General features: G+C 37.8%; 1 protein-coding gene across 2 annotated transcripts; it reads left to right on the plus strand.

The window, feature by feature from the left end:
• The first annotated feature begins 2,921 nt into the window (after positions 1 to 2,921).
• On the plus strand, positions 2,922 to 11,715 carry adpgk (ADP-dependent glucokinase). Of its 2 annotated transcripts, none has more exons than XM_037767596.1 (8): positions 2,922 to 3,047; positions 5,813 to 6,047; positions 7,225 to 7,450; positions 7,540 to 7,602; positions 7,919 to 8,039; positions 8,147 to 8,343; positions 9,069 to 9,167; positions 9,308 to 11,715. In XM_037767596.1, the coding sequence occupies exons 2-8, from the start codon at positions 5,830 to 5,832 to the stop codon at positions 9,869 to 9,871; spliced, it is 1,488 nt and encodes a 495-aa protein (XP_037623524.1). In that variant the 5' UTR covers positions 2,922 to 3,047; positions 5,813 to 5,829; the 3' UTR covers positions 9,872 to 11,715. The 2 variants fall into 2 exon arrangements, with proteins under 2 accessions (XP_037623524.1, XP_037623525.1); XM_037767597.1 differs by having other exon boundaries at positions 9,311 to 11,715.
• The last annotated feature ends 2,766 nt before the right edge of the window (positions 11,716 to 14,481 follow it).

Genomic DNA, 14,481 nt, shown 5'->3' on the forward strand with positions numbered 1-14,481 from the left:
GAAGAATTCAGTAAAATATCCAGAACAAATCAGTAAAATATCCAGAAGAATTCAGTAAAATATCCAGAACAAATCAGTAAAATATCCAGAAGAATTCAGTAAAATATCCAGAACAAATCAATAAAATATCCAGAAGAATTCAGTAAAATATCCTGTAAAAATCAGTAAAATATCCAGAAGAATTCAGTAAAATATCCAGAACAAATCAGTAAAATATCCAGAAGAATTCAGTAAAATATCCTGTAAAAATCAGTAAAATATCCAGAAGAATTCAGTAAAATATCCTGTAAAAATCAGTAAAATATCCTTTAAAAATCGTAAAGAAAAATCCAGAAGAATTCAGTAAAATATCCAGAAAAAAATCAATAAAATATCCGGGAAAAAAATGTACACCTGTGCTTTTCCTACTATATAGGTATGTTTCCATTCACCTGTTTTTATGCACATTTTCAATTTACGCTTAAAAAAAAAAAAAAACCTGAGTGGAAATGCCGAAAATTTTAAAAACCCTCCAAATTTCGCAAAAAGGTTTTTACTCTTGTCTGAGGTGGAAAAGTTGGTCTATCGTTAAAAGCGATTAAATCATGATGTAACGTGAAGCATGTGACTTAAACGTCCACTGAAGAGATTAAAAATTGCGGCAGACTAAAACATCTGTGTGGAGTGATAGGAGACGGTAAAATTCATACATGAATTAAACAGGAATGACATAATTTCCATCATATATTCTCTTCTTTTTTTTTACCATTTGAGGTTTGAATGATGGTGCTCTTTTAATTACATCATGTCATTGTTCTTCTGTGATGGTATAACAGCCCCTGACCGGAGAATCAGTGCCACCTACTGCTTATTTTGATGAACCAACTCCTAATATTTGCATAACACTAGTGGATGGAAACATGAATAAATTATTCAAAATAGGAGCCCAATTACAAATGTTTGCCCCAGGGGCCCTTCAGACGATGAATCCAGCCCTGCCAAAGCCCGTCAACAGCTGAGTTGTTTAGAAGTTTATCATAACATCATCCACTTACACTCAGTGGTGGAAGAAGTATTCAGACCCTTTACTGAAGTAAAAGTACTCACAATGAAAATACTCCACTACAAGTAAAAGTCCTGCATTCAAAACCTTACTTAAGTAAACGTATCTAATATCTATGCTGATATCTATTATCAGCTAAATTTACTTAAAGTATGAAAAGTAAAAGTACTCAAAATGTTCCCTGTCAGTCTTTTACTTACTGTACTTATACTTTACTATAAATTATGTCTCTGGATTAATAGCGCTATGTTGCATTCATTTTAACTCATTTATATACTATTGGGTAGTTTAATCTACAGCAATGCATCATATTCTATGAGATCATTGTATGTTTGTTGGGTCGCTGTCCATGTGAGAACCACGTATCTCTAAAAAGTCAACTTTTCATAAGTAAAAAAAGTACAGTATTTGCCTCCAAAGTAGAAGTATATGTTTTTCTAAGTTTGTTGCTTGCAAATCCTTTGGTTTTTGGTTTCATTTGTCTTTTAATTCTATTTTGCACTTTGTAACTGCTGTTTTGAAAAGTGCTATATAATTAAAGGTTTTATTGTTATTATTATTATTATTATTATTATTATTATTATTATTATTATTGTTATTATTATTATTATTATTATTATTATTATTATTATTATTATTAGTAGTAGTAGTAGTAGTAGTAGTAGTAGTATTAATATTAGTATTGTTAATAATAATATTAATTAGCAAAGAATGGAACTACTCCAGTAAAGTACACATACAGTACTTAAGTAAATGTGCTTAGTTACTTTCCACCACTGCAACTTTACATTTATTAAAACAGGTTCCTTCACAATAAGTCTCACATAACTTTACATACACAAATACTGGTATAAGAAAAAGTAAATAACAATACAAAGAAAGACATAAGACAGGTTATACATGTATCTAACAGTATGTATCTAAACTACCTGAGGCTTGTTCTTGTACTTCAGGCAGCTGTGTGTTCCTCACACTCTGTACCATGAATGTACCATGAATGTACTTTTATAAGTTTGTTGCTTGCAAATCATTTGGTTTTTGGTTTTCTTTTAATTCTATATTATATTGCTTTTATAAATTGTATATATTTTCATGCTGTGTACTATTAGGCTATGTATTTTATTATTAACTGTGAAGCACTTTGTAACAACTGTTTTGAAAAGTGTTACATAAATAAAGTTTATTATTATTATTATTATTATTAATTAGCAAAGAATGGAACTACTCCAGTAAAGTACATATACAGTACTTGAGTAAATGTGCTTAGTTACTTTCCACCACAGCAAGTTGTTCTTTTTTTTGTTTTTTTTGTTTTTTACATACATTAAAACAGGTTCCTTCACACAATAAGTCTCACATATCTTAACATAAATATTGAGCTTATGAATTTTTGTGAAATGCAATGCCAGTTTACTTATTTTTAAATGCATTTTATCTCCTATGCTTCATTGTTTTTTTTTTCTAATTGCTCCATTTAGTTCCTCAGGCATACTTGAACATTGTGTGTGCCCTGTAACATGGGGTGATAAAGATGACTTATGTTTCTGTGTTGATATACAGTTCTGATGTAAAATAATTTCTCTCCAGAGAAATTGCCTTTTCTTGGTATAAGAAAAAGTAAGTAACAATACAAAGAAAGCCATAAGACAGGTTATGCATGTATCTAACAGTATGTATCTGAAGGCTTGTACTTATACTCCAGTCAGCTGAGTGTTCCTCACACTCTGTACCATCAATGTACTCTGGCTGTAGACTGCGCATGCGCAGAGCGGTAACCGGAAGCTGCTGTCCCAATCATCCTCCTTCAACGGTACCGACTTCAGCTCTTCAGCTCTTCAGCTCCGGTTACCTCTCAACCTCTCAGCCTCTCAACCTCTCAACCTCTCAACCTCTCAACCTCTCAACCCGCCGGCGGCTTCCAGATCACTCAATGCGGTTTATGTGATTGACCAGGAACCAGGATCTGCTTCCTGACGGAGACTTGGAGGCTGAACGTTTATTGTCGGTACGTTCTGCTGAATAACAACTAACACCTGAGAAGACCTGAAACAAGCTGCTGTCAGATTATCAGATAGACTGAAGCCAGAGAGACTCTGCAGGCTGCTGATAGCATGTTGGCTAACTAACTGTGTGTGTGTGTGTGTGTGTGTAGGTGTGTGTGTGTGTGTGTGCAGGTGTGCGTGTGTGTGTGTGTGTGTGTGTGTGTAGGTGTGTTGACACGTTAGCAGTAACTTAACCCCTGTATAAGCTACCTTACCTTACAAAGTACATCCTGCTGTACCATAAAGTACATCCTGTATAGGCTGCTGTACCATAAAGTACATCCTGTATAGGCTGCTGTACCATAAAGTACATCCTGTATAGGCTGCTGTACCATAAAGTACATCCTGTATAGGCTGCTGTACCATAAAGTACATCATGTATAGGCTTCTGTACCTTAAAGTACATCCTGTATAGGCTTCTGTACCTTAAAGTACATCATGTATAGGCTACTATACCATAAAGTACATCCTGTATAGGCTTCTGTACCATAAAGTACATCCTGTATAGGCTGCTGTACCTTAAAGTATAGGCTTCTGTACCTTAAAGTACATCATGTATAGGCTACTGTACCATAAAGTACATCCTGTATAGGCTGCTGTACCATAAAGTACATCCTGTATAGGCTTCTGTACCATAAAGTACATCCTGTATAGGCTGCTGTACCATAAAGTATAGGCTTCTGTACCTTAAAGTACATCAAGTATAGGCTTCTGTACCATAAAGTACATCCTGTATAGGCTTCTGTACCATAAAGTACATCCTGTATAGGCTTCTGTACCATAAAGTACATCCTGTATAGGCTGCTGTACCATAAAGTACATCCTGTATAGGCTTCTGTACCATAAAGTACATCCTGTATAGGCTACTGTACCTTAAAGTATAGGCTTCTGTACCATAAAGTACATCCTGTATAGGCTTCTGTACCATAAAGTATAGGCTTCTGTACAATAAAGCACATCCTGTATAGGCTACTGTACCTTAAAGTACATCCTGTATAGGCTACTGTACCTTAAAGTACATCATGTATAGGCTTCTGTACCATAAAGTACATCCTGCTGTACATTAAAGTACATCCTGTATAGGCTTCTGTACCATAAAGTACATCATGTATAGGCTACTATACCTTAAAGTACATCATGTATAGGCTTCTGTACCATAAAGTACATCCTGCTGTACCATAAAGTACATCCTGTATTGGCTACTGTACCATAAAGTACATCATGTATAGGCTTCTGTACCATAAAGTACATCCTGCTGTACATTAAAGTACATCCTGTATAGGCTTCTGTACCATAAAGTACATCCTGTATAGGCTACTGTACCTTAAAGTACATCATGTATAGGCTTCTGTACCATAAAGTACATCCTGCTGTACCATAAAGTACATCCTGTATTGGCTACTGTACCATAAAGTACATCCTGTATAGGCTACTGTACCATAAAGTACATCCTGGCAGAGCTGCAGCTTAAAGGGTATTATTATGGTGGTCCCAGTACTGCTGGTGAATATCAGGGAACATAAAAAGATTACGTTTTTAACCTGCTCTGTCATCCAGGTGTAAATGTGGACAAGTCTAATGAGATTATCTGCAAGATGTGTTGACATACTTATTAATATGTAGGCATATAATTAACTCTAAATACTGTCTGCATTACTGGCTTACTGTTGTCTGACTGTCTGCAAATGGCTGTTGTTTTTATACTTTATTTTATATATTTACATTTGTACTAGTGTTATCATGATACTGGACTTTAGATTTTTATTTGGAGATAAATATAACAAGGTTATAACATGACGACGACTTTTCTTTTCTTGGCTATACCAGAGAATAGGCAGAATGACTGTAGTAAACAATAACATTAATTAAAAGTGTTTTACATTAATGAAAACAATATTCATCATCTGGTAGAATAGAATATTATTGTCTACTTTTTTTGTGTGCAAAAGGCAGGAATTTGTCTTTAGTTTGCATGTGCAGAATCTGCTTTTAAAAAGGGTACATAAAAACACAACATATCACATCCAGACAGGACACATTAAGACACATTTACAAAAAAAACAACAATTGCTATAGTCGATTAATTGATAAGTCGCTTCAAAGAAAATCTGCAACTATTTTGATAATCAATTCATTGTTTTAGTAATTTTCCGAGCACTAATGTCAAACATTTGATAGTTCCAGGTTTTCAAATGTGAGAATTTGCTGCTTTTCTTGGTCTTACACTTTAGTAAATTGAATATTTTGGGGCTTTGGATGACAAAAAAACAACATAATTGATTTGATGACGTGACCTTGTGCCCTAGGATAATGTGATGGGCATTTTTCTGACGAGGATCAGGATCTGTGTGGGCTGCAACTAATGGTTATTTTCATTATCAATTAATCTATCAACTGTTTTCTCGATTAATCGATCAATCTTTTGGTCTAAAAAACATCAGAAAACCTCCATCACATTTTCTTAAAGCACAAGGTGACGTCATCAAATGCCTTTTTTTTGTCTGACTAAGAGTAAATATTCAATTTACTACAATGTAAAACTAAGAAAACTAACAAGTTCTCACATTTGAGAACATGGAACCAACAAATGTTATGTTGTTTGATTATTTTGTTTATGTCTTTGAACGCTTTTAAATGCCATCATCGATAATAACAACTAATGAGTGGATCACTTTTGAATGCTAATGGTTGATATGAGAGAGAGAAGTGACAGATTTCTTTGTTGCAGGAGTGTGTGGGAGCATCATGTGGAGGAAGGCTTCAGCAGCGGCTCTGCTGGCGTTAGCTGTTGGCTATTTCTACCACGGCGGCCCGGACCTGCCAGAGCAGATTCTGCAGTACATCAACCTGCCAAACTTCCAGCCATCATCTCCGAGTCAGACCAGCCTGGAGCAGGTGATCTCCGCTGCCTGGGAGACGCTGATAACGCTGCCCACCCGGCAGTGGAGCAAAGTGGCAGTAGGGTGAGTGAGAGGGGTGAACTGTTAGATGCATGTTAATCTCCTGCTCTCTGTGGCATGTTGAGAGGCTGTAGTCAGCTCTGCTAGTGTGAAGGAATGTGTTGTCACCAGTCAGACCAGCTCAGATGGATTGGTCCGAGACGGTGGTGCCCCAGTGTGAATTAGTATACTGTCTGTCTGTCCTCACCTAGCCTATAGCCTTTAGGCTGCTGTAGATCGCCTACAGCCTTTAGGCTGCTGAAGCATAGCCAACACTCTGGATCAAGGTGGAGGATGATGATTGGATGGAGCTGAAGGACGGCCTCCTAGAAGGATGGACAGATAATAGAGAAGTGAATGGAAAAAAACAGGGAAATTCAGAGACTGAAGTTACTTTAAAGTCACAGTAAAATAGCAGTTAAGGCATCTTTATCTCCCATAAAGATATACTTTATTGTCCCTGTGGGACAATAAAGTATATCTTATCTTATCTAAAATATTTCAAAGTGAAAGTGTATTATGTGGGTGGGGAACATTACAAGAGGAAGTTGAATGAAAGTCTTTCAAATTTGATTTGATTGCTCAAAAGTGGGCGTGAATAAGCAGTGAATGTAGAGCGATACTGAGCTGTAGAGGACTGTTGGTCTCCACCCTCACATGCGTTAGTAGGTCAGGAGGCAGAGGATTTATTTATTTATTTGTACATATATACGTTTATAAAAAGACAGTAAGATTTTTTTTTTAAAGTTTGAACATTGTGCCAAAAAAATGGCTTATGAAGATACCTCCCCTTAGATGTCAATGATCCTACTTAAAAAAGAAAAAGGATTAAAAACATAGCTTGCATAATTCATCAAACTTTCAAGACTAGAAACCAAGAGATAACAATATAAGATTTTTTTTATTATTATTTTTATTTCACTGTGTCTTTAAAACAAGCTGACCTGTTTACATTTTAAAGGATTTGTCTGCATCTGCACAAAAACCCACTGACACACATGCTGACACCAGACTAGCTTTATTCTCTGCCTTTTAACAGCTGCTCATTTCTCCAATTTTGGCTATTTAGTCTGATCAGGCTACCAGCAGACCTTTAAAAAGTGTATTTATCCTCTGGATTATTCGTAGTTAAAGCGAGATTATAATTGAGTTATTAACTATGAAATAACCCGTACTCTGTGTTCCTCTCCTCTCTGGTTAGGGTGAATGCCTGTGTGGATGTGGTGGTCTCCGGAGTGGGGCTGCTGCAGGCTCTTGCTGTGGATCCTGGCAGCGGCCTGGATCATGAAGTGCTGCACTCCAAAGAGGACTTGAGGGAGGCCTTCATCCATTACATGGAGCGTGGAGCGGCTGCCGAGCGCTTCTTCAGCGACAGCGAGGTCTTTCAGAGGATCGCACGAGCGGCAGCAGAGTACCCCGGTGCGAAGGCAAGGCGACCTTAACTCCCCGAACGTCTTCTTGTTGATTAATAAGATGATCTTCCTTCTGGTAAACTTTACTTTGTGTCTTCTTCCAGCTGTATGTGGGAGGAAATGCTGCTCTCATTGGTCAGAAGCTCGCCACCTACCCTGATCTGATGGTACAGCAGCATGTTTATACTTCTGTTGTACTCTTATACTTTCCCTAAATTAATGAGCTCTTAAAAAAAATGAAGGTTCGGGTAGTTAAATAATGTTTTGGGTGCTTTACTTTGCAGAAATCTATAGAAAATTGGATTAAAGAAATTATAAACATGGGAAAACATATTGTTTATGTTACATAATACATTCACATATTTCAAGAGGATGCATTTGTATAGCATGAAAATGGGTTTTGGCAGCCCTCTAAACACAGTATGGGAGTGTAACTCAAAATCCCTGACCTTCAAATGACTGTTAATATGTTTTATACCACAGGTGTTGTTGTGCGGGCCTGTTGGTCCTAAACTTCATGAGATGCTGGATGAGCAGATAGTCGTTCCCCCGGAATCTCTGCAGGAGACGGATGAGTATCACCTCATCCTGGAGTATAAAGCAGGTAAAGAGATAAAGAAGAAGCTGCTACAGGATCTGTTGCACTGACAGGATTCCTTCAGTCTGTTAAGATGTTTTAATACAACAGTTGTATTTGGTCCTTGTCTTTAGGTGAACAGTGGGGTTCAACTCATGCACCTCAAGCCAACCGCTTCATCTTCTCCCACGATGTGTCCAACGGGGAGATGAGCTCGCTGGAGACGTTCGTGGCGAGTCTGGACGACTTCCAGCCCGACCTGGTCATCCTGTCGGGGCTCCACATGATGGAGGGTCAGGGCCGAGAGCTGTGGGAGGAGCGGCTCAAAGAGGTCAGTGACTGAAAGACCTCCTTTACTGTCCACCCGTTTGTTTTCGTCATGCTCCCAGTTTGGAGAAGCAGACAGGAGTACCGGCACTGAAGCTAAGCAATGTACTGCTGTGAGGACGCCACGTTAGGAAGTCACACAATTACACAAACTAACAAACCGATCGATGCAGCGGTAGACCAGCAACTTCTGTGTTCTGCGAGGTAAAATTACTGTTTTTGTGAATGGAGTCTGGTCCGGTGGCTTTGAAGACAGCTGTATAACTGCTTCAGTTTCCCATCGGAAAGGGCTGTCTGATGGCGAGGTAAAGCGGTGAAAATATTCTAAATATAGCGTACACTCTAACGGATATTGATTTTTTCTTTAGGTGGCTAAAATATTTTTTTTCTGTGTCTCCCGGCCACAGCCGCTTTAAAGTTACCTGGCCGCCAGACAGCCCATTAATTGAAAAAGATGGTGTGATCCTTTTTAAAATGTGGCTACTTATATTTTTAACAGATTTTTAAATCTAGAAGAATTTAAAAAAATTTAGACTGACATGGAAGATTCAAGGTGCAAAGCTAAAACAGAAATTATATTAATTATTTATCACAAAACGTATGTTGCCCAGGACTAAGGGATATACTGTATGTATACTGTATATATATGTTAATACATACACAATGACTCAAATAATAAACATTTTGGTGTAGCTTAGCTAACATCTTGTACTTGCTTTCTCTTGGCAGGCGGTGTTAGCCATATCTGACATCAATAGAGATATTCCCATCCACCTGGAGCTGGCCAGCATGACCGACAGAGACTACATGAACAGCATCATGCAGGAGGTACATGTGTGAAAAACAGTTGTGTCTAAGAGAGTTTTTCATGAAGTTCTTCACAAAGAAAAGATGAGTGTGCTCAAAATCCCCAAATCCTTAAAGAGTTCTGTGTATTTAATTAAAGTCTTTCCTCTGTTCCACGTTAACAGGTTATACCCATTGTCAGCTCCATCGGGCTGAACGAGCAGGAGCTGCTCTTCCTCTCTCAGGCTAGCGAGGGGCCTCACTCTGACCTTGATGCCTGGAAAGACATCCCAGACGTGGGCCGGGTCAGCGACATCCTCCTCTGGATCCTGGAGCAGCACGGCCGCAGCGAGCCGTCGTCCGAAGCCGACCTGACTCGCATTCACTTCCACACGCTGGCCTACCACATCCTGGCTACGGTGGACGGGTACTGGGGGAACCAGGCGGCGGCGGTGATGGCCGGAGCACGAGTGGCCAGCAGCCAGGCCTGTGGCCTCCCATCTGTTGATGTTAGCAAAGTGGAGCTCAAAGCCCCGCTGGAGTTTCACAGCTCACACACGGAGCCACGAGAGAAGCTGTCCCTGAACCCCGAAGAGCCCGTCACCGTGTGGCGCCGAGGAAACGTCATCTTCCACCTGACGGCCGTGCTGGTCTGCAAACAGCCTCTGCGGACAGTAGGGCTCGGGGACGCCATCTCAGCAGAGGGTCTAGTTTACTCGGAGTTAAAGACCCAGCAGCCCTTCTGAGGTCTGCTTGAATCTGACACTCCGTTTGTCTGGAAGTCCGTGGTTGTTGGGTTGGAGTTTCTAAACTTGTTCAGGTCTCCGTGTCCTGAACCAGGTCTTCCTTCCCGAAGCTCCACAGAGTTACAGAACGTGATCGATGGCGATAGTTTTAAATCCTGCCTGACGACTCCTCCAGCCGGCTCCGGTCTCCTCTGTCCTCCCTCCTCGACTCCTCCAGCAGACACAGAAACTGAGGCAGAAACTTGACAGAAGTGGATCTGAGCGGGCTGCAAGGTGGCCTGACTCTATGCACCGGGCCGCCGCTCAAAGCCATCGTCACAAACTCCAAAGAGTTTTGTTGGCTCTCCTAATTTACTTTGACCTGCATATATTAAATATGCTGTGCCTTGAGAAAATAAATTTAAAAGTTATAAGATTTTATTCAGAGCCAAACACACTAAGCATCACATCATACCCTTCTGAGATAAACACACACACACACATAAACGATTCTGTTTGACTGGAAACTGATGAGCGTCTTACTATATTGTATAATCTATACTTGATGTTCTGTGTTTCCTCTACTTTAGGTGCATTCATCACTTGAAAGCTCATTCTCTCACAGCTGTCTGACTCTACGTGTAATAACTGTAAACTAAATATACTTGACATGTTTGTTATTTATCCCAAGAGGATAAAGTTACTAGTGAATGTGAGAAAGTTTGTGTTTTCTCAGCTTTTGGCCTAAACACTCCAACTATAGACGAATCCGGCAACCGCTTTGTGTGTTCCGCCATCTAGCACCGCCGCCATTACTGCGGTGGCAAATCGTAGTGAGCAAATCTGAGCAGTTCTGCTCAGAACTGTTCAGATGTTTCCTGAACTCCTAGACATTGTTGTCAAAAGTAATGTTACATAGAAAGTAAAAGTAAAAGTAGAAAACTGTACACTTCTTAGGACGGCTTGCATTCAAACGCACACATATTGTAGGGAGACACCACCACAGTAATGGCGACTTAGTTACCTCCGGTACGTCCCCGGATTAGTGTATAAAGATGTTTAAGGTTTTAAACTCTGCATAACAACAGTTATTATAGCCTTATTATAATCTCTGTTGCTTATATTTTTGATTCAATAATTCTACATTTATACATGCGAACATGATTTTGAAGGGGATCCTTCTTTATGCAGTAAAACTCAGTTTACACTCAGACGCCGACTAATTAACCTAAATGATCTGTTGTCATTAAAGTAAAATATAATGTGCAAATGAGGTGTGTAGGCCAGATGTTATCAGGGTTACTGTACTTGTTTGTTTACTGTCTTGTTGTACAAGATCTTTCTTTTCTTCCCTCACTTGTAAAATGTGACTATGTCTCATGACTGGCTGGAAAATCTGAAAAGCTGGCCAGTGTAACAGGAAACGCTTCCCGATTCTAGCATATAGGTATATGCTTTTTCTAATTTGTTTTATTGTTATGTTTATGTTTTTTTCTGAGCCTACTTGGGAACGCCTGCATCTTGTTAGATGTACAGTATGTAACTGTCAGAACAATGTGTTTGTATACCTCACATGGCCACTAAAGGCATGCAATAATGGAGTCTTAATGCAAAACATACAACAACAGGATGTATGGTATTTAGTTTAGCGGAATTAATTCTTTGCACTAGTACGAAGTGGCAGGTGTGCCTGCAAAGGTGAATGTAACCTTAACTCCGAACCCACCCCCCTTTATTTTATAGCAAGTACAATCTATTCAACTCTACTCATCCGGTACTTCGTGTCTTATGTTTTTAACATTTGTAACAGTCGACAATTTTCATTTACTTGTAGTTTGTCATTAAAATATGTACGGAGAGCAGCGGCTTGGTTGTGGTGCTGAAGGTTATTGTGCGTATTTGTCACTTAAAATTTGTGCTGAATTGATAAGTTGAATAATCGATTTGTTGATGGGCTTACATTAGTCAACAAAAAGATTGTAAACATTCTTTGGTCCCAGTAATTTTCTCTTATTTTATATCATTGTGAAGTGAATATGTTTGGGTTTTAGACTGTTGGTTGAACAAAACTATTTTCTTACAATTTACTGACAAAATTAATTGAAAGATAATCAATAGATTAATTTGGAATAAAAAAGAGTTGCAACTATACTTAAAATAGTGAGCGGTAATTGGATAGAAGCTGTTCTATTTCTACATTTGTTTTAATGTTGAACAGTTTTAAAAGATGTTCAAAGAGTCCAGCAGAAACAGAGCAGTGGATCAGAAGTACAGTATGTGTTGTAATATATACAGAAAACAGTTGTGCTGTAATAAATAGTTAGCTACCAATATTTATTCAGCTGTTAAAGGATTTATTAATATGTCAAATAAGTGTGTTTCTCTGCTTGTATACAGAACATTGTCTGGTTCTCAATGTTTTTGGGGACAGGGACCCCGTACAGGAGAGAACACTTTCCAAGGACCACTTCTTAATTGTAACACAGATTAAGCACTTTGCTTACTACTATTTGTACTCTTAGATGCTAAACTATTTGTATTCTAAAACTTTTCAACCTAATTACTTCAGAGCTGTTTCATAGTGATAAACAGAAACACATTTTAAATCATGTTAAGATAAAGTGAAATAATCCTTTATGAGTTCCACAGTGGGGAAATTATCGATGTTATTGAATGTTAATACCACTTATATACCTTTTAACAGGGGGTGATTTAGTTCAAGTTGCATTTGGACTCAACTTAACAGCATTAAGAGGCTACATTTCAAGTAGTTGATCTTAAACTTTTTTCAGAAAATGAACAGTATGGCATAGTCTTAATAAATCCAGATACTTAAACTTACCGGTCTAAAGCTGACTGTCAGTAAGTGTTTCAACTTAAAAATAATGAACTTATTGCTGTGTGTCACAATCATATCAGAGTCTCTACTGGCCCAAAGCTAACATGGGTGAGAGTAATGGAAACAATATGCTTGTTTTATTCATGCAAATGGTCCCCATCTCTTTAAGGATACAGCACAGTTTTATAATTTATAGCTAATTATTTCAAAGACCCCCTGACAGAGTGCCAGGGACCCCTGGGGGTCCCCGAACCCCACACAAGGCTGGATTACCAATTTAGCGCTCAGGGTTCAAATTGCAGCTTCTACGCTGCAAATTTGATGAAACTGGCTCCTGTCACAGTATGAGCCGATTGCCAGTTCTGTACCAAATCCATTCATTCATTTTTTCATTCATTTTCGCTCATGAAAATACACAACTCCAGGAAAAGGTAAAACAAAAAAAAAAGTGATCCAAAATCAAAACACAGCTCTATTTACACATTCTATGACCAAAAAAGGGCAGGTAGAAGAAGAATATCATGTTGCCTGCAATAAACAATAGAAGATGGTCTATCAGTTACAGTTACTTACCAACCAATACTTACAGTAACATAAGAAAAAGAAGAATCAAGAGCCATACACAATAATTCACCATCAACTAAGAAAACCGATAAATGACACTTCATATAGTCTAATTATTCTTAATTTATACATTTCCTTGAACTGAAAAATATGTATACAGCCCTCTAAATCATTCTGTAAAGACCTTTACGCCAACCACTGGAATACACATCTGCTTTAAAGTAATCCGTGCACACTGATGCTTAAAATGAAATTTCCCTCTATGATCCATGTCCTCTGAACTAAAACCGTTTGTACATTTTCTGGTTAATAATCTGCTTTTTGCCCTTTACATAACTAATAATGTCTGTGACTCAACTAAATCTTTAATATAGTCCTGACTATATAAATAGTCTGTTGTTGTGTTCTTTTGAATCCACTTTATGAATAATTCTTGCTGCTCTTTACTATATATATATATATATATATATATATATATATATATATATAAATAAATAAAAATAAACAACGAAAGTCAAATCAAATAAATAATTAAATAAATACTTACATGTGTCTTGACAGCTTTGATGTTGCTCCCCCATATACTCCCCCACAACCTTTTTTTTATTCTTATTTTATTCTAACGTTTTTATCTATTCTTTTGTTATTATTATACTGCTGATTTGCACCAACAAAACCAAAGCAAATTCCTAGTGTATACCTCTTACCCCTGGCAATAAACACCATTCTGATTCTGATTCTGTAAATGCATAACCTTATTAATTTCGCGAGAGTTTCCCCTTAGGAAGAGATGGTCATTACCCGTCTGAAAATAGGACATACAGGATTAAACAAAACACTCCATAGAATAGGCAAGCACCCAACTGGACTACTATGCGTGCACTGTAATAAACCGGAAACTGTCAAATATGTTCTTATAGAGTGCAACAAATATGACAAAGAAAGAAGGGAATTAATATCAGGAGTAAATTATGGAAATATTACAATGGGGAATCTGCTAGGAAAGACATCTAAGAAAGTACACAATCTTCTAATTAATTACTTAAGGGCAACAGGAATAATGGAGAGAATTTAATTATTATTATTATTATTATTTTATTATTATTAATAATTATACATTTTTATTTTATTGGGTTTTGTTATTTTTATTTTTTTAATTAATTTATCTTATTTATTTTTTTGTTATCCTGCCAATCTACTGCTCCACACTGCAGTCCAGTAGGTGGCG

This window comes from Sebastes umbrosus, chromosome 4, assembly GCF_015220745.1.
Source record: "Sebastes umbrosus isolate fSebUmb1 chromosome 4, fSebUmb1.pri, whole genome shotgun sequence".
In the NCBI taxonomy this organism is placed as follows: domain Eukaryota; kingdom Metazoa; phylum Chordata; class Actinopteri; order Perciformes; family Sebastidae; genus Sebastes; species Sebastes umbrosus.